This window comes from Dipodomys merriami, unplaced genomic scaffold, assembly GCF_024711535.1.
Source record: "Dipodomys merriami isolate MVZ:Mamm:240054 unplaced genomic scaffold, mDipMer1.0.p SCAF_15, whole genome shotgun sequence".
Taxonomy (NCBI): Eukaryota; Metazoa; Chordata; class Mammalia; order Rodentia; family Heteromyidae; genus Dipodomys; species Dipodomys merriami.
The window spans coordinates 12,328,066-12,348,828 of record NW_027202826.1 but is presented as its reverse complement, the minus strand read 5'-3'; the positions used below and the strand labels follow the sequence as shown (position 1 = coordinate 12,348,828).

The following is a 20,763-nucleotide window of genomic DNA, read 5'->3' as shown; positions in this document are numbered from 1 at the left end:
GCTGTATGTAAATACTATCATTTGGTTAGATGTGGTTTGGATTTTCCTGAGCTTTACAGAGATGACCTACTATTATTACTCTATCATAAAGAAGAGAGGGTTTACCCAAACTAATGGGCCAAAAGTTTAACAGTTATAAGAACTTACCTCATCTTGTCTCTTAGGAGCTTTATGACTCAGAGATATATGCGTGCACATGTACACACACACACACACACACACATACACACACACAAAACACTCAAATGACTTTGAGACAGTGTAGTTTCTTGTCTATCTTTAAATAATTCCTCACCTAGTTCCACTTGTATGCCACTATTCATAAGCAGAAACCTTGGTAAATTCAACATACACAGAGCTCTCAGTTTAGAAGGTAAATTTTTATTAAGAGAAGAGCTTGCTCAAACCCTTTGGTAGAGTAATGCTACATCATCATGCTGTTAAGACCCTGGTTCACTCATATCTGACTTAGTTGTGAAAAGAAAACTGAATTAAGTGTCAGTAGAGTGAGGTCTTGCCCCAGCTCTGTTGTCTTATGGGGGCAGGGGGCAATCTCACTATCATCTCCAGTTTTAGCATCTAAGATTCCATGTTGTCAGTCAAGTAAATATGTTCCCATTCACTTCTACGGACTTCTCCAGGTAACTTCCACCATGATGATGGTATTTGACGCTAAGGAAAACCACCACAAAAGATAAAGCAAGCAAATGCAGCTATTTGTTTATCAGAGCATTATGATCTCTATTTAAGACTAGACACTCATAAATGTGGGTCATTATTGACTCATGATCCCTTTGGTGTTTTTAATTATTATCTCATTCTTACAGATTAACCAAAACCAGAGTAGTCAGTGAGAAGAAAAGTCTTTGAATCCTAAGCAAAGACAGAGTGGAAGCGCTGCCTTCTCCCCCTAGATCTTCCTGTCTTTTTGTGTTGTTTAGTTGTTTAATAACTCAGTTTTCACACATCAGAAAACCATTCAGCACTACCTCTTAAATGAAAACCAACTAAAGTTTGAAAGAGGAATGAAAGGATTTTGAAGCTTTGGCTTTAAAGTTATTTTCAAACAATTGTGCATCATCAAAGCTTTTTTCATCTGAATGTTGAAGTCAGGAAAATGAGGTGCAGGGTACCTCAGTGAATGAATGCCACATTCATTTGGCATTCGCTCCAGACTAGAACTGATCAGACCTATAGCCAGCCCTTGGAGATACTGACAAATAATTGTCCAGAATGCTGTGCCCTTACCTGCATTCCAGGAGAGTGCCAGCTCTTCAGCCTGCTCACCCTCACTTGATGCTGTCTTTTCATGGAAGTCGTTATGATTGGCATCTGGCCAGAATATTTGTGTTTTACTTCTTGTCGTTTTCGTATAAAATAACTTCTTCATTCCCTCACAGGATCTTGATTCTCAATGAAATAAGCAATTCAAAGTTCATTTCAGATGCTAGATCGTAGAAGCATGAAGATGCTAATTATCCTATACTATAATCAGAGCGGGTTATTATGATTATTGGTAATGATAGAAAATCCACAAGCTTTTCTCATGATGGGACTATCTTATAATGGCTTCTAAAGTTTATTCAAGGTGCGCTTACTATTGATCACATAGAGAAAGGCAAATACAGAAGGCAATAAAGGCTAATCCTTGATGCATAATACAGAGTTATCACTGAAGTTGACCACCCAAAAATATCCATAAGAGAGTGATTAGAGATGTGGCTCAGGTTACAGAGCATCCGCCAGTGAGGGAAACCAAGTGTCAGATGTGGCATTCAAGTCCTAATCTCAGACAAAACAAACAAACAAACAAAACAAAGACCCATAAGAGAAAAATGATCCAAGCCAAAACCAGGACTAGTGAGACAGCTCATTGGCAGAGCACTTCCCTAGCATACGCAAGACCCTGGATTCCATCCCAGCACCAAATAGATAAATAAATATATTTTTATTTAGAAAGAAAAAATAAAGTGAATATTAGTTGTCCTTCCCTACTTCTAACATACTTGCCTCATTAATGGAATACAAAAGCCAAACAGCTGACTTAAAACAAAGACATTTCATCTCATTAACCATGGAAGTAATCAAAGGAGATACAGGTATACCTCTGGATTGGTATATAGCTGTTTAGATTTAAATTATTCACTCACCTATTTTGCAAATGTTTATACAGTATTTCCAGTAAGTCAGGAACTGAAATAGTTACTAGGGATACAAAAACATCAACAACCATTCTCAAGAGGCTACAGTCCGAAGGAGGAGACCCCTGTGTGAGGAATTGTGATAGGAACTGTGTATCAGTGTCTGTGCACAAACAAAGTATGCACGGGATAGGGTGATGATGTGGAAGACACTGTGTCTCCCAGAATGGTGAGGTAGGCAGGGGAAGGTAGAAGAGAGCTGCACAGACCTAGCTCCTGGTGGGGAACTTGCCAAACAGGAGCAGGGAGGAAGCCATTTCAGAGCAGAGGGAAATAGACCAGGAGGTCTAAGTTGACCTCGTTTATTTCTGGAGCTGTGGAGGTAGGATGGGGAAAGGAGAAGCAGCAGGGATTGAGAAGATTCTACCCGGGAGTTGGACCTGTACACAGAGATTCTGTTCTTTAAACATCTTTGAGCCCTGTGCCAGATTTTAGGGAAACAGGATGACTCATCCACCTATTCTGCCAGCAAATGTTCCTTGAATAACTACTGCTTGCCCAAATGCTGTTTTGAAAAACAAGATAATATCTTAGGGGTGAAAGGCAGGGAAATAAATTGATTATGAACCAACCTGATAAACATTGTAATAGAAATGCATGCTATTTTCTTCTCTGGACACTCCCTCCCCCCAAATAAGAAATCATCTGGAACTTTGCACCTTGAGATACAGTGATCTAAGAATGATCCAGAAGGGCTGCAGGTAGATGCAGGGGTGAAGGGCTTGCATAGCTGATGTGAGACCCTGGGTTCAATCCCCAGTACTATTTTTTAAATTATAATAGCTTTAGAAAAAGAAAAGTAGTACTAATGGAGTCATTTCCACTGATCTGTAGCTAGTGTAAGTATTTTAAATACGTATTGATTCAATACATCAGTTTAAGTAAATGTTATGGGAATGGTTAGAGACTCGAATTGCATCATATGTATTTTCTCTTGAGTCACGAGAGCCTCAAGTGTGCTGGACAGCTGGTGGTTTGATCTCCTGGAACTGGCCTCTCATTAACCTTGTTCTTGCTTTTCAGGTGACAAAGAATGAGCGTCAGGTTATGAAGCCACTCTACGACAGGTACCGACTGGTCAAACAGATCCTGTCCCGGGCCAACTCCATCCCCATCATTGTGAGTAGTATATTGCCTTCCTCTCATTGTTTCACTCACTTTCTGGTTGAATGAGCCTTGGCTGTATTAATAGGGTCCCAACTTGCTTTCCCATTAATGAGCAGACTTCGATAGTCCAACAAGCCATTGGTATCCACAGTCTACAAAGCATGAGGAAGTGAAGACATTATCAAAGACTTCTGAAGCTACTTGCGCCAAAAACAGAACTTGCTTTGGCCATACATCTCCTTCTGTGTACTCTAGGCCAACTCCCCGACCCCTTTATTAGCACAAGAGACTAAGGCACTGTACCTTCTCCAAAGTCTTCACAGAGTATCTTTTTGGTCCCAAAGTCCTTCTCTTGACAGTCTTTCCCTATCTAGGAGAGATGTTGGAAGTCAGATCTAAGGAGACTCCTCTAAGGTAATCCAGTGATAATCCCCCAGTGAAGGCTGTGGACAGTAGAAGGAAAGGAAGAGAGGATAACAGTTCTGAACCCTCCTCCCTGGCCACCATCCTGGGATTTACTTCATGGCCTGTCATCCCTGGATTTGATCTTGTCAAGGGTACAGAGTAGCAGTTTGCCCCCAGCTATGGGAAGCCTCTTCACTTTGGCCCATTTTCCCCCTCCCTAAGCCAGCCTCCCAACTCCCAACACACTGAGTCTTGCTTCACAACCTTGCTTTGATGTCCCTGCTGACATCCTTACTCATTTTAGCTGCAGCTCTTACCTAGCCCTTCCTGAAATCTCCATGTTCATTGCTTGACCTGAGATGTATTCTAAATTTCTTTGAACAGTGTGCCTTTTTTTTTTGTTGGTTGTGGGTCTTGAACTCTGGGCCTGGGCGCTGTCCCTCAGCTCTTAAGCTCAAGGTGAGCGTTCTACCACTTGATCTACAGCACCACTTCCGGTTTTCTGAATGTTTATTGGAGATAAGAGTTTCACGGACTTTCCTGCCCGGGCTGGCTTTGAACCGTGATCCTCAGATCTCAGCCTCCTGAGTAGCTAGGATTACAGACATGAGCCACCGGCTCCAGGCACCTTTTTTTTTTTTTTTAAATCAATGAGGGAACACCCAGAGACCTCAAGCAGGCTACTCTTCTAGAAACATCCTGCAGAATAAAGTCATAAATAAAAGGATGATATCTGAAAAAAAAAAAAAAAAAGCGTTTTTCTCCTCTAGTTAGGAGAGCCCTTAAAGTCCCTGAAATAGGGTGAAGGTACACCAAAGCTCAGATAACCTTTGTGTTGCTTTTTGAGTTTGCCTTACTCTCCTTAGCTAATTGCCATGAGGTGTTCTGGTCGTTACTAGAGTTGGGAAGGAACAAGGGGGTGGGGGGGGGGAGTGTTTAGAATTTCCCTGAGTGTTTTGTTTGGATATCAGTCCTGTGTCCTCGCCTAGTCCTCTCCAGTTGATATGTGTGAACTCTGAAGGGAAGTGATGGGAAGACTCGGTGGGAAGGGGCTTAAGAAATATGACTAAAAGACAGTAATAAATGCCAGTATGGTCAGAGAAGGCTGAGAGCCGGACGGGAAAGCAAAAGGTTCTTAATGTAACCTGCTTGTTAACTCCTGTCTCAGGGGTCCCCCTCCAGCAAGAGGAGAAGCCCTTTACTGCAGCCCATAATCGAAGGTGAAACTGCTTCCTTCTTCAAGGAGACAAAGGTGAAGACGTCATTCCCCTGATCCCTCGGGCAAGGGGGGGTGATTGTCCCTTGGGTGGTGGCTTTTGTCATGCTCCTCACCAATCAGTAACTGCACATAACCCCCCTCAAACTCTCCTTTTATGTATATCATAGCTTATCCAATTTCCTTGGCTGCTTTTCATTTTCTTTCCTTCCCATTTGTTGCTTCATTGGTTTTGTTTTTACCTTGCTTTGGAGAATTCTTTTGTTTGTTGTTTTACTTTGTTTTCCCCATGGGAAAATGGACTTTTTTTTTGCATACCAAAATCTTAAACTAGTTTATGGTACCACCTTTTTTTTTTAACTTTTATATACTGAATGTGGAGAAAATCAAAATGAACGAAGGCAATAGAGACCACATATAATGAAGATGATCATTTTATAGGCAAGTGTTAGAGTTGATTTTGACAAGTTTGCTAGTGTAATTTTGCCCATGATTCCTTTCCTTGGCCCATTTATTATTATAAAGTTGCAACATCTTTATGATCTGATCTTCATCTGTGGCAAAGGACCAGCAGTGTTTTGGATTTTCCTGTAAGAACAGTTGTGGGTTTTGTGTGGCTGGTCTTTGTCAGCCCTGGCTGTCTTCTCTAGAAGGGAAGGTATAATTTCTGCCCAGGTGTCAGTGGGTCCCCATGGGACCTTAATTGGCCTGTGTTAGGATCAGACTCTTTATGCTTTTGTTTCTAGACAACTGGATAGATTGCGCTGCCTTACATAGGACTCTAGAGATAAGAACCAAAGGCAATTTTTTGACATCATGATTTTTTTTAGTAGTTGTTTAGATCCAAAGAGAAAATTAAGCTCAAAGCAGACATGAGTTAGAAAAGTTTCATCTGTCATATTTCCAGGATACTCCAAGTTGGAGTGATCATATTTACTGTAGTTAGACATTATTATTTCAGAATAATCTTTCCTATAGAGAACACAAATCGGCAACTTCATTTTCTTGTTTGAGATAAGGTACCATAAACTACAGTCTTCAGTTTTATTTGTCATATTCTTTTTCTCACCTTGTAAAGTTCTTAAATTGTCCATATGCCTAACTTTAACTTATTACAGGTAATTACCATGTTCACTATTTATATTATCAAATCGAACTTGTGTTCAGAAAATGCTTTAAACATGGCACTGCGAACTCTGGGCCAGCCTGCTATATTATGTCTTAAAAATTAGAGCTATTTTCTTACAATAAGCCCTGATGTTGATGAAAGACCACAAATTTTGTCTAGCTGGTAGTTTTGAACAAGAATGAAACCACTGTAATTGAAAAAATTGGGCCAATTGTATATATGAAAATTAGTATGTCCTTCATAGCAGCACATAATAAAGGCTGTTACAAGATAAAAACATGTTCTTGAATACATCCAAAATATGGCATTTAATAACTGCCTCATTAGATGAATGGAAGTTACCCTAGTGTTGCTGGGACTGTATTTTTTTTTCAAGAGAGAACATTCTTCCCATTCTTATCCTTTTTTAAAAAAAAATTATTTTTCCACAAGAATATTTTTGCCTGTGGCGTATTGCCGACTGGCCCACATGAGGGTCAAAACTTTAGCTAGCTAGTGACTTCATTACTTGTGTAAATAGTGCTGTCTTTGGGTTCATCTTGTTTCAGTTGGCCAGGCTTATTAACATTTATTTGAACTGTGCTAATTTCTTGGCACTTGTGATACAATTGAACATTGGGCATGTGTGCACATAGGAGATTGTGCCTTAAGTGGTTTCTTGAAAAACCCATCCTGGGTTTTCATTGCTTATGGATGGAATTGGCTTGTGTGTGAAACAGAGCCAGCCCAAATTCTGAAGCTTCTGAAGATGTCCCAATCCACCAAGACACCTGGTCAATCCTTCCATCCACAATGGGAATCCCTCCTAAAACCTCTTAGACAGCTGCTGGGCGCTGGTGGCCCATGCCTGCCATCCTAACTATTCAGGAGGCTGAGATCTGAAGATAGAGCTTCAAAGCCAGCCTGGCAACCAAGTCCATAAGACTCTTATCTCCAGTTAGCCACCAAAAAGCCAGAAGTAGAGCCATGGCTCAAGTATAGAGCACCATCCTTGAGTTAAAAAAAAAAGAAGCTAAGGGACAGTGCGTAGTCCTTGAGTTCAAGCCCCAGTACTGGCACAAAAACAAACAAACAAGCAGACAAAAAGCCCATAGATGCTCAGAGATGCTTCCCTGGAAGGAAATTCCATCATCAGACTCCCAACTCTTAGGGCTGTGGGGAGGATACATAACAATCAATAATCTCTACAAACATGTTTTATAATTAAATTATACATTCTAAAATTATTAGTGGCAGTACTGGGTCTTGAACTCAGGCCCTGGGCACTGTCCCTTAGCTTTTACACTCAAGACTGTCATTCTACCACTTGAGCCACAGCTCTACTTCTGTCTTTTTAGTGGGTAATTGGAGTAGGAGTCTCACAGACTTTCATGCTCTGCCTGGCTTCAAACCATGATTCTGAAATCTCAGCTTCATGGGTCACTGGGATTACAAGCATGAGCCACCAGTGCCCACCTGTCATTATATTTTATAAGTTTGATGAATGCTGAATGTCACAATGAAGTCATTGAAAACGATCGTATGCCTAGTTAGAATAAATCATGATGCTCTGTCTGGTAGGCATGGCTTTACCCTCTGGAGCAGTAGAGAATTTACACAAGAGCTTCTTTTTTAAATTTTAATTTTTTATTATTATAAAGGTGATGTCTAGAGGGATTATAAATACATAGGTCAGGTAATAAGTATATTTCTTTTTAGATAATGTCACCCCTTCTCTCATTCTTTCCCAGTGTTTCCCTCCCGTCCTCATCTACAAATTGTATAGTTCATTTTCCACATAGTGCCTAGTGAGTACATTTGTTCACCCTGCGTCCCTCCATTTCTGTGCCCCTGTACAAGAGCTTCTTCCCAGAGAACCTTTCTCACATTCACCATCGCCTGCTCCCACGCACCCCAAACCCTCAGGAAATCTCTCCTCCTAGCTCTTACTCCTCCTGCAATATGGATCCCAGAGGAAGCCCAGCCTCTTGGCTCTGCTTCACACACCACGCTCTCCATGGCCCTCTTTAACTGATGCCCAGAACTAAACACATCCAAACTATGGTTTCACCCGGCCAGTGCACCAAGAACCTGACTGTGGCCTTTCGGTTCCCCAAGCCCTTGTTAGCTTGTCTGCCAACCAGGTGAGCATTCCTTTCTGTCTTTCCCAGGACATTGACATCAAGATGAGATAACTCAGCTATAAAGTGCTTAGCCAGTGTCCCTGGCCCCCCCCCACTAGATATCACCCCACCCTGCCCCCTACTACACGTATCTGCAGATACTGCCAGATGTCGCCTGAGGAACAAAGTCACTGTTGAGCCTCAGTGCTCATGGCCCTGCCTTGCTGTTGACACACATTGGACTAAGGACACACTTGCGCAATCGCAGATCCTTTGTCTGGATGGCTTAGCCACTGTGTATCCAGCTTGGCTCTTTCCTAACCTACTTAATTATAGGACCTTGAACTTGTCCAGATTCTTTGTATACTAATATTCCAACCTTAGGAGTCAGATTAAATATAGAGTCTGTATGTCAACGTGCCAGATATCCCTGGCTCCTTTGAGTGGCCAATGCATTTGGGAAACAAGCCTTTTATGTCTTTGTCCAGGTGACTGATAAACGTTGAGTAAGGCAGCGTCAGGTTAGGAGCTCCACAGACCTTGCCCTTCCCATCCATATTGCTAGTGCATTACCATTGCTGATATCTGGGCAACCAGCTTTCCTGTTGGAGGGTCTGCCACTTGATTCTTTACTGGAATCCAGATATTACACCAGTCCTGTCTAAAAGGGAAAAATGTTAGGAGGCTGAGATCTGAGGTTTGAAGCCAGCCAGCCCAAGCAGGACAGTCTCTGAGACTCTTATCTCCAATAAATGACTCAAAAACAGCTGGAAGTGGTGCTGTAGCTCAAGTAGTAGAGTGCTAGCCTTGTGCACAAAGAGGCTCAGGGACAGTGCCAAGCCCTGAGTGCAAGCGCCTGCACCAGCAAAAAAAAGAAAGAAAGAAAGAAAGAAAAATGATACATTATCACGATTTGCTCTTAAGGAGCAAGTGGCATGAGCTGATCTTATTGTGTATTCATTCCTTCCAGAATCTGCTCAATAGATTGTGAGACTACTGTCTCACCTCAACTTCTATTTTTGCTGTGCCTTCTTTCCCATAAGAACTTCTTTCCCACAAGAACTAGGAGTAGTTGTGTTAGGTTCATCTAAAAGAAAACACCAGAATTAAGCCCAGTACCAGTGGCTCACACCTGCAATTGTAGCTACTTTGGGTGGCTGAAGACAGGAGGATCATGGTTCCAGACCAAGCTGGGCATAGACATGAGATCCCTTTTCGACCAATAGCTAGGTATGGTGGTACACGTCTATCATCCCAGAAATGGAGGAGCCTGCAATTGGGAAGGCTCCAGGCTATCAGGAATGCCACCCAGGCCCTGAGTTCAAGCCCAGAACTGGCAAAAAAAAAAAAAAGAAAAAAAAGAAAAAAGAAAATAAAAGAAAATGTATTTTTGAGACATTTACTTCTGTGGACCACATGAAGAAATTGAAAGGCCAGGCCCACCCCACCCCCAACCCCCAAAGGTACAGCTGAGATAATCCAGAACTTTCACCTGGTTTTTGTCCTCCTCAGTTAAATCAGTAGAACTGAGCACCGGTGGCCCACTTTGTAATCCTAGCTACTCAGGAGGCTCAGAGCTGAGGATCATAGCTTGAATCCAGATAGACCTGATCTCCAGTTACCCAACAACAACAACAAAAACACTTGAAGGTGTGGCTCCATTGGTATAGCATTAGCTGTGAGCAAATGAGCCAAGGCCCTGAGTTCAAGTTATAGTATCAGGGGAGAAAGAAAAATCACTAGAGAAGAAATGGAGAAATAGAGAAAACATGGAATCTGGATACTTCCATGATTTTGAATGATGTTTACAGTGATGCTTATAGTAAAAGTGCATCCCCAAACATGACCAGATTTTTTTTTTAATTGAGGTTGTCATGTATCTCCAGGAAGAAGATGAGGGGTCAGAAGAGGACAGCAATATGAAGCCAGACTTCACAGTCACCCTGAAGACAGAGTTCAGTGCACCTTGTTTTCTGGATCCGTTTGAAGATGATCCTGATGGGTTCATTTCCCCAATGGATGACAAAATACCATCCAGAGGCAGCCAGGACACGGGGCTCTCCAATCTCCATGCGGCTTCCATGTATGTCATTTAAAATGAGGAGCAAATAACTTCCACAAATACTATCTCAGCCTTTGTATTTAAATCCTTTGCCTAATAGAACACAAGGAACTTAGCCAGGCTGTATCTCTGTGGAGAAAACCATGTATTTTTTTTTTAAATTCTGGCTCAATATCTTTTTATGCTTCATCCCATATTATTTGAGATCTGGCTTAAACAATCAGAAGGTCTCAGTCCATGTCATTCTGTGGCTTTGTACAACACGGTGCACACACCGACCACAGGCGGCAGGGTGCTGTGTGGCCGGGTTTGGGCATTTGAGAGAGAAAGCGTTCATGTCGGATGCCTCTCGGCAGCAACCATGGCTTGTGCACCGACTGCCTTTTCTCTTTCTCCACAAACTCTGTGGAGTTGCCCACTGGTTGCTATTTGCATTTCATGTTAATGCTCTTGAAATGTCCCACTCACTCCCTTAGCTCTGAGCTCCTGGAACACCTTCAGGAAATGAGAGAAGAGAAGAAAAAGATTCGAAAGAAACTTCGTGATTTTGAAGACAATTTTTTCAGACAAAACGGGAGGTATGTCTATGCCTCCCCTCCTGGCCTCCTCCCGCCCCCCTTCACCGCACGCTTCCCAGCATGCTTTGTTTCTGACAGAGTGGTAGAATCCCTCCCAGGTTGCTTTTGGGGGCTGGGCCCCAGGGAGAGATCGGCAGTGAGGAGCTGTCAAGGCTTCTGTGTACCTCCGAGGAACCCGTTCCTTGGGTATTATCCACCACGGGTATAGAGCCATATACCATGCCTGAAACTAGCCTGTCATTCCCAATAGCATTGGGAATGGAGTTGGGAACGGAATTTCAAGATGATAACACTAGGGTTTTTTTTTCCCCCTTAAGAAACTAGAGGGAGAAGAAAGGGTCAGGGGGCTCCAAATATTATCTGATTTTTTTTATGTTCATTTTCAAAGCAAATACTGGGCTGGGGTTCCCTATAGCACAGAGTTGAGTGCTTAGCATTACTAACAAAATAAACGAAACAAAAACCCCAAAGATGATAGTTTCTGAGTTGAAATAAAAAAGCTGAGCCAGGCACCACTGGCTCGCACCTGCAATCCTAGATACTCAGGAGGCTGTGATCTGAGGATCTCAGTTTGAAACCAGCCCAGGCAGGGAGGTTTGTGAGACTCTTATCTCCAATAAACTTCCAAAAGCTACTAGTGGAGCAGTGGCTCAAGTGGTAGAGTGCTAGCCTTGAGGAAAAAAATGCTCAGGACTTGAGTTCAAGCCCCAGGACTGGCACCAAAGAAAAAAAGAAAAGAAAAAGGTACTGGGCACCAGCGGCTCACACCTGTAATCCTAGCTACTCAGGAGGCTGAGATCTGAGGCTCTCGGTTCAAAGCCAGCCTGGGCAGGAAAGCCTGTGAGACTCCAATAAACCACTAGAAAACCAGAAGTGGTGCTGTGGCTCAAGCGATAGAGCGCTCGCCTTGAGCTGAAGAGCACAGGGACAGCACCCAGGCCCAGAGTTCAAGCCTCATGACCAACAACAACAAAAAAAAAACTAACATCTGAAGATTGCAGTTCAAAGCCAGACCAGGCAGAAAAGTCTGTGAGGCTTAATTAAGCAGCAAGAAAGTTAAAATGAATACTTACTAGTATGTAAGGTTCAACTGTTGAATTCCAAAGCGATTTTCTAAGTGGAAGTATTAACTATCTAGTGTGGGGAAAAGCTATAAATGGCAGGTGTATCCATTGCTGAGTAGAAATTTGATAGATCACTAGATGAAAGAAATACGTTCATTACGAATGGAGGATTTCCGCTTATGGAAACTTCTACTTAGCATCCAGGAGAGAGAATTTGAGCATCACTTAATCCTTCCCAGCATAATCCAAGATGCCAGATTAACAAGAGACAGGGGAGGCCTGGTGCCTTGGGAAAAACCTGCCTTTCCCAGCTTGTCTAAACCCACCGGCCGCCCCTCTGTGCATGGATTGACTCACTGCAGGCGCCGTATGGCAGTTTGCCTGGTGAGCGAATGGGAAACGAAACCTCAGCCTCCTTCTCCCTTGCTTCCTTTAGAAACGTCCAGAAGGAAGACCGCACTCCAATGGCCGAAGACTATACCGAATACAAGCATATCAAGGCGAAGCTCAGGCTGTTGGAGGTGCTCATCAGCAAGAGAGACACAGACTCCAAGGCCATGTAAGCGCCAGCGCAGGCCGGCCCGGGGGGCTGGGGAGCAGGACACTCCGTGTTCTGCTCCCGTGAAGAGCAGCTGTGGATGACAGCCCTAGAGCGGGACCTGCATGCAGCCCCTTCTGCCTCCAGGTCACCGGCATCCGCTCCATTTCCATTGCCTGCCTTAGAAAACCCACGTGGATGGAAGAAGACCGTGTGGCCGACCGAAGACGTTCTGTAAGGTTCAAACCAAGGTTCCTCCACATAAACATGCCTGTCGCAAGGCGTGCTTGCACACGTTGTCACGGGACCCTCACACCAGACACACCCATGGACGGAGAGCAGACGCTGTTCTTTCCAGGCTGACTGAGAAACGCGGGGCTGTGCGCTATCTTAACTGTGATCCAAACAAGCTCAGGACTCGACTCTCTAGAGCAAACTCGCTGCGGAGGCCGTGTTCTCCCAGGACCCAGTTCCATGACCGTATATTGGAGCCCTATTTGCTGCCTTGGCCATTCTGGTGACGTCTCCCCAGAGCTGCCCCTGTCCCACTCATGTGAACTGACTTCCGCCAGGGCTCTCAGGTAGCTGCAGGCCGCATCTGCCCACAGCTGGCTGTCCACGCTTCCCTCGGCCAACAAAGCATTTCAACCCCTCACTAGATCTTAATGACTGTAGACAAGTGAGGGCTTGTAGTCCCTGATGGATGCTGTTTTTAAAACCAGGGGACAGGCCAAGATCCTGAGCCTGTTTCCTGCTCTTCCTTGCTCCCATGCTAACCTCACACCCTGAGTGGGCAAGGCCAGCATGCCTCTGAAACCTGTGTGGTACCACCAAACCTAACGGATCTTGCTCACTTATTAGCCGCAATGTAGAGGATTATGAGAGAGGAGGAGACTCTGTTTTCAGCTTCTTAGCAGAGTTGAATTTTTCTAAAAAGAATAAAAGTAAATCTGCACTAAAGTCCCCAACCAGACGGGTAAATGTAGCCCTTAGAGCTCAGCTCCAGGCAGGAGCTAAATGACCCTATTTTCAAGTTCCTGTATAGCAAGAATGGAAAAAAACAAACACTTCTCTGTGTGGCCAATTTTGATTGTATTTTTTTAAAGACTGTGTCACAAAGCTGTCTATATTAGACATTTGGAGGGACTTTTAAGACATCAGATCATTTCATCTCTTCCATGTGTTTGAAGTCACCTTGTGATTTGCCCCTGGGGGTTCAGGGTCCGCCTTTAGGTGTCCTGTCTCAGAGCACAGATGTCTGTCCACCTGGCCTGCACCAGCCGTGTGTCAGCAAGCTCTGTCTCTAGAAGACGGAAGACAGTATATCAGGCAGGCCAGCTAGCCAGATAGTTGCCTTCCAAAAGAGGACAGTTTTGTTTTAATACAAAAAGAAAAAGAGGAAGTGGAGGCATGGTTCAAGTGGTAGAGTGCCAGACCTGAGGGGAAAAAGTCAAGAGCCCAAGGCCCTGAGTTAAACCCCAATACTGACACCAAGAAAAAAAAAAAAAAAAGTAAGTTCTTAGCCAGGCATCAGTGACTCCTTTCTGTAACCCGAGCTACTCAGGAGGTTAAAATCTGATGATCTTCATTCAAAGCCAGCCAAGGCTGTGAGACTCTTACTTCCAATTAGCCAGCAAAAAGCCTGAAGTAGGGGCATGGTTCACATAACAAAATGCCAGCCTTGAGCAGAAAAAGCCAAGGAATAGTGCCTAGACCCTGAGTTCAAGCCCCAGTACTCATACAAAAAGAAAAAAGGAAAAGAAAGATAGGAGGAAGGGAAAAAAAGCATAAGAAAGCAGGAGAAATTAAAGAAAAAAGGAAGAGAAAGAAAAGGAAAGAAAAAAAGAAAGGAAGGAAGAAAGAAGGGAAGGAAGGAAGGAATGAAAGAAGGAAGGAAAGAAAGAAAGGCAGGCAGGCTGTACTGACTGAGCAGTTGTAGTGTTAAAAACGGGTCTGAGGTGTCTCTCCGGTGTCAGCTGAAAACTCAGCCAGGGTTGCAGGCAAGAGCACCTTTCCAGTTCGCTGTCTGAATTACTTGTATATGAGCCTGAGCTACATGTTGGAAGTACTCTGGTTTTAATCCACACACTTCAAGACGGTACCTAATCCTATAAATTTAAAATGTATGTGAAGGTATAGTTTTGCTCTACTGTTTACATTGCAGATCACTATAATTTCATGGAGTTATATTGTAAATAAAACGATGCACTTTAGGACATTTTCTATTTTTGAAATCGGAACATGAATCATTCACATGACCAAAAATTGTATTTTTAAAAGAAACACATGTCTGTCCTTTTACAGTAATTGTTCTCTTAAATAAGCTATGCTATAAATGGAATCATTACCAGTTAACTTTGAAAGCACATCTGTTTTAAGAGTATTGTTTTGAAGAACATATGCTATAGAGCTGGTTTTTTTAAGCTACATATAAGCTACTAGCTGTTTTGAAAAATCTGTTGTTTCTGCCAAAGGTGAATTAGCTAAAAGATTTCTTGAGGAATCCTCATTCAAATTTGTATGATTCAATAAAAGAAAACACCAAGTAATAGTAAAATAAATCGTGTATGAAATGTCACATTTTCCTTTGTAATTTCTAATCTATATTCCTCATCGTTTGGACCCCAGTGAAGTAGGGGAGCGATGTTTACGCCAGATCCTTGCGGAAGGCCTGTTAGTCAGTGGTTTCTGGCTCTGCCCAGAAATGCCCAGGCAAATTGGTTTCCATGGCAACCGTTGCTGCAGCCTGGCATCTCCAGGCACTAGAGACAGTGCCTTAATTGGCTTCACACAGCCAGAAAGCTCTGGGCTGGTGTTTTTCCTTTGCAGTCTTGGGAATGTGTGTGTTTATGAGCATCTGCCAAGAAAATAAATGTCAAGGACTATTTAATAACATTGATAAGTAAAAAATAAACTTGATTATATGCTCATAAGAATTAGTGATGGCAAAGGCCTATAATTTTCACAAGCACTTGCTTTGATTGTATTGGGTCTGTTGAACGAGATGTTTCTGCTAAGGATGACATCCTACTGCATTTCTTTGGTTTGGAGTTTCACATCCTACGTCGTGGAGGTAAAATATTTAGGATAACGGACTGATTCAGAGCTATTTTAAAGACAGTAGAAGTTTATTCTTTGCTGCTAGAAAAACTAGCATCATCAGTGATCTCCCAAATCAGGGAGAATGTCCACTGAAAGACCAAAGCAGATTTCAAACTGGAGGATTCATTCCTTTCCTAAATTGCTAAGCTGGCTGCATTATAAGTTGTTAGATTTCTTCCCCTTGGTTTGAAGTCCAAAGATGATTATTTATTGCCCATGCAGGGATCAGCGATGTGTCTGTCTGTGAAGCAGCTATGTAGTTTTCGCCTTGTCTCATTCTGATGCAACGCTTGCGTGGCGGGGAAGGAACTCTCGCAGGATGTGTCTGTGCCCAGGTGTGACACCACTCAATAGCCCGACTGTGCTTCTGTCATAAATGCTGCCCAAAGCTGTCCTGAGGCCTGCAGTCTGGGATCCCTCAGAGCTGGCTGAGGGGTGGCACATGGGCCGAGCTTGATGATCAAAATAAAGGAATAACCATGACACCAATGAGTTTGGCTCCGTACAGGGGGGGAAAGGGGTGCAGCCTACTGTTGAAGACAGAATTGGGCCTAGCAAGCCAGAATTGGTCACAGATTTTTCAAAGACAAAGCATTTGCTTAAGTTTCTTCATTTTCAAGACATCAGAGATGAAATCAGAGATGAAGATGCCCTCTGTTCCGTCGATGGCGTAGTTAGAGTTGAACACCATAAACTGCTAACTGCTCCGTGGAAAGCTGCTTGTAGTCTAAATTGTTTTGCTTTCCAGATGATTCTTCCTGACCCTTCCTGGGTTCTTTTTCTCAAATGGAGGCAAATGGAGGCAGTCAACACCCTGGTGACATCGTTTTCCAGGACACACCTGCTCAGAGCAGCCGGGAGGGACAAAACTGCATCCTAAAATTTGAACAGGTCTCTTCTGAGGTGTGTGTGGGTGTGTGTGTGTGTGAGAGAGAGAGACAGAGAGACAGAGACAGAGAGAGAGAGACAGAGAGAGAGAAGCAGAATGGTCTTTCCTTCATTCTCTTTTCAATTTCCCCCCACCTGAGCCTCAAAATATACTAAAGAGAACATTTTGTCAAAACAAAACAAAACTGGTCAACCTATTTTCCGGTTGCTGTGTATTTACTTTGTGCACATAGAGCCGGTATAAATGGAAACCAGCCTGGCGTAATCCAGCCAGGAGCTGTAAATTCACATTGGGCATTGCCTGTGTCATTGCCACTTCCTGGCTAGAGATTGTGCCCTCTTGGGCATCTGCACACCTCCGCCATGATCCTCCTCGGCAGCTGTAGGAATTCACTGAGCTCAAAACCACAGGAGTGCACAGAGGTGTATGCAGTATGAAAGTATGTCATTTACGACTTCATCTTATTAGGGAGTAGCAGTTGTGTCTTCAGAGAATCGTATTTTGCACTGTCCTGGCTACAGCTCAAGAAATCATTTTGGGCTAACGCTGGTGGTTCATGCCTATAATACGAGCTGAAATCTGAGGATCATGGTTTGAAGCCAATGCAGGCAGACAGGTCTACGAGACTCACCTGTTCAGGTAACCAGCAGAAAGCTGGAAGTGGGGGTGTGGGTTGAGTGGTAGAGTTCCAGCCATGAGTGAAGAGAAATCCCATCAAAGAGAGGTGCAGAGTTCTTTTTTGTTCTGACAGAAAACAATTCAGTTTGGTGACAGCGCGCCTTCTGCATCAGAAAGTGCGTCCACAGAAAGTCACGAAAATGGATGAGAATGGATAAAATGCCCCCGAGTAATGTAGAACCCAGAACAATGTTTACATGACATGAAAGCAGAAAGCATGCGAAATTACCCATGTCCTTTTTTAAAAAAAAAAAAAACGTAATTAGGATGAAGTATATTATCCACATTTTTTGTACATGACGGTATTTTGTATAAATAAAATATTTGTAATGAAGTTGTACAAACTGTGTCACTATGGAATAAACTGCCTGTGGGTCTCGCCTCTCTCTTCTTTAAGGAATCCCATGCTAGCTTCCGGCAGCAGCTCAAAGGAAGCATGAGGATCAATTTCTTCAGTCTCCAGTTTGGGAAGTTGAAGCAAACAGGACCATGTTGTAGCAAAACAGGTCAGGTTTAGCTGCTTTTAATTCACAAAAGGGCTAGAAGGGCTGAAGGGGTCCAGAGACAAAGACATTGATGCTTTGAAAAAAAAGTACTCATCACATCTGTGAGAGCTAGGCTCCATGACTCACACCTGTAATCCTAGTTACTCAGGAGGCTGAGATCTGAGTATTGAGGTTCAAATCCAACCCTGGGGAAGACATACACTAGCAAAATGCCAATGGTGGAGGTGTGGCTCAGGTGGTAGAGTGCCAGCCTTGAGTGATCATGCCTAGCAAGAGCTCAAGGGCCTGGCGTTCAAGTCCCAGTACCTGCACCAAAAACAAAAATGTGTAAATGAAAAAAAAAAAGTGCTCTAGATAAATACATGAGGCATTTGCAGTTCTGAAACTAGTGAAGCCACCAGAAAACAGGCTGGAGGAGGCACAGGTCAGTTGTTGACGTGAGCCCCTGGCCCTGGGTGTTTGCCTGTCATAGACCAGGTGCAGAGCTAAGGACCTGCCAGGTGCCCAGGCTTCCTGGAAAGGCCTCAGCAGCTCAGAGCCCGCTGACTGGGGGACACAGTGCACAATGATGAGGCGAAAATCAGTCCTTCAACCTGCTTGTTCTACACACACTCCAAGTGACTGGGAAAAACGTAAAGGCTCAGAGTAATGACTTTGCTGTAGTGGTAAAACCAGGATTCACACCAAAGCCAGTCTGACTTCACACTGCAAAGACACAGCACAGCTAACATAGATGCTAGTTAATGCCACAATCCTACTACTGAAGCTTTGTGTCACTTGATCCCCAGTATAATCAATTTGGCAGAAGGGACAAGCTTTATTTAATAACCTTTCTCCAGCCTCCAACATTTTGATGTCTTTTTTTTCTATGTGTCCCTGTCCTGGGACTTGAACTCAGGGTCTGGGTACTGTCCCTACACTTATTTGGTCAAGGCTAGCACTTTACTATAGCTCCATTTCTGGCATTTTGGTTGTTCATTGGGAATAAGGGTATCACAGACTTACCTGCCTGGCTTTGAACCATGATCCTCAGATCTCAGCCTCCTAAGGATTACAGACATGAGCCATTTGGCCAGGTGCCAAAGGCTCACACCTGTAATCCTAGCTACTCAGGAGGCTGAGATCTGAGGATCATGGTTCAGAGCCAGTTAGGAAAGTTCATAAGACTCCTATCTCCAATTAACCACCAGAAAACCAGAAGTGGCACAGTGGCTCAAGTGGTAGAGCACTCGCCTTGAGCTGAAGAGCTCAGGGACAGCACCCAGGCCCAGAGTTCAAGACCCACAACTGACCAAACAAAAAAAAAGAAAGAGAGAAATGAGCCACTCATGCCCAGCAATACTGTCTCTTTAAGGGACCAGAAATTTATACAGGACCAAGTGCCCCCTCTTCCCCACCTTGGGTTCTATGGCCTGGTGCCAGTCTGATCAGACTCCAACATGGTACTACCCTTGCCAGTCTGTTTCTCTTACAGTGGCCAGATCATTACTTCTTCTAGAAATGCAAAATTGAATTAAGGGCCAGGCATGGAGGGTCACACCTGTAGTTCAAGATACTCAAGAGACAGAGAAGAGTATACTAGTTCAAGGTAACACAGGCAAAGCAGAAAATCCTATCAAATACAAACAAAAAGCTGGGATCCTCTGGCTCTTGCCTGTAATCCTCGCCACTCAGGAGGCTGAGACCTGAAGATCCTGGTTGGAAGTCAGCCCAGACAGGAAAGTTTGAGAGACTCTAATCTCCAATTAATCACCAGAAAACCCAAAGTAGCACTGTGGTATAAAGAGGTAGAGCACTAGCCCTGGAGCATGAAAGCTCAGGGACAGTACCCAGGCCCTGAGTTCAAACCCACAAGCAACAAGAAAAAAGACAAAGAAAGAGAAAAGCTGTGAGTGTGGCTTAAGTGGCAGCACATTTGCCCAGCATGCTCGAGGACCAGCGCTCAATCCCCAGTCCTGAAAACATGAAAAACAAAACACAGGCTGGGAAGGTGGCTCAGTGGTAGAGTGCTCACCTAGCATGCATGAAGCCCTGGGTTCGATTCCTCAGCACCACATACACAGAAAAGGCCGGAAGTGGGGCTGTGGCTCAAGTGGTAGAGTGCTAGCCTCGAGCAAAAGCAGTTCAGGGACAGCACCCAGGCCCTGAATTCAAGCCCTTGGACTGACAAACAAAACAAAAACAAAAACAAAAAGGAATGCAGGGGAGCTCTCCGTGCGCTGAGTTAGCTCCACACGACTACTACACGCAGTAGACTGCGAGTCAGGAAGGGCCCAGTCACAATTCCCAAATGCACTTTCAGCGTCCTGGCTGGCAGGCAGCCGCGTGGTTTGGCGGGAGGTAGGGTTGTTGACAGCTTGGCTCGCTGTCCTTCCCAGCAACAAGGCTCTGTCATACCACAGGGTGGCTCCCACTGCACTGCAGCTGTCCAGGGAACACAGCCCAGTGAAAACCCGCGAGAACCAAGCCTCAGACCACACCGGCCCCGGTGAGGCCTCTGTGCATGGAGTATACGTTTGATGCATTCTGAGCTCATCCTCTTTCAGAGGTTTGAAGTTAATTTCTCAGTGTATTTTGGGACCTTGTGATTCCTCTATAACTGTGACTGCCAAAGAACTTCAAATTACTGTACAAGATTAATCCAAGGAAGCCAGGCCCCGGTGGCTCACATATATAATCCTAGCTACAGGCAGGAGGCTGAGATCTGAGGTTTGTGGTTCAAAGCCAGCCCAGGCAGAAGTATCTGTGCGACTCTTATCTCCAATTAGTCCAGCAAAAGCCCAGCAGTGGAGCTGTGGCTCAAGTGGTAGAGTGCTGGCTTTGAGCAAAAATAATCGGGGACAGCATCCAGGTCCTGAGTTTAACCCTACTAGTGGCATTAAAAACAACAACAAATCACTGGGGAGGGAAGGGAACCAGGGAGGGTCTTGGAGAGCTGTGAGCAGGATATGATATGAATATCTGGGTGCTGGGGTACAGGTGGCCATGATGCTTGACCGAAAACCTCACCTTAACAAGGGGCCAGACTACATCCCATCCTGGGGGAGGAAATGACTACTTCCCCTGATCAATCCAACACCTTATATTAACCAGCACACGAGCCACCCACAGGCTGGGAGCTTCTTGATGGGTGACGGCCACACTGCACACGTGGCCTACCTCTACCCAGCAATACTAGGCAATACT

General features: G+C 44.1%; 1 protein-coding gene across 5 annotated transcripts in view; it reads left to right on the top strand.

Annotated features, from left to right (window-relative positions):
• The window catches only part of Fam13a (family with sequence similarity 13 member A), a 191,163-nt gene extending 176,183 nt beyond the window's left edge, over nucleotides 1-14,980 (top strand). For all 5 annotated transcript variants that reach the window (XM_070022269.1, XM_070022271.1, XM_070022270.1 and 2 more), the window contains 5 exons: nucleotides 3,225-3,320; nucleotides 4,882-4,965; nucleotides 10,047-10,243; nucleotides 10,699-10,800; nucleotides 12,301-14,980. In XM_070022269.1, coding sequence (XP_069878370.1) covers nucleotides 3,225-3,320; nucleotides 4,882-4,965; nucleotides 10,047-10,243; nucleotides 10,699-10,800; nucleotides 12,301-12,427 — 606 coding nt within the window. In that variant the 3' untranslated portion in view covers nucleotides 12,428-14,980. The remainder of the gene's footprint in view (nucleotides 1-3,224; nucleotides 3,321-4,881; nucleotides 4,966-10,046; nucleotides 10,244-10,698; nucleotides 10,801-12,300) is intronic.
• The last annotated feature ends 5,783 nt before the right edge of the window (nucleotides 14,981-20,763 follow it).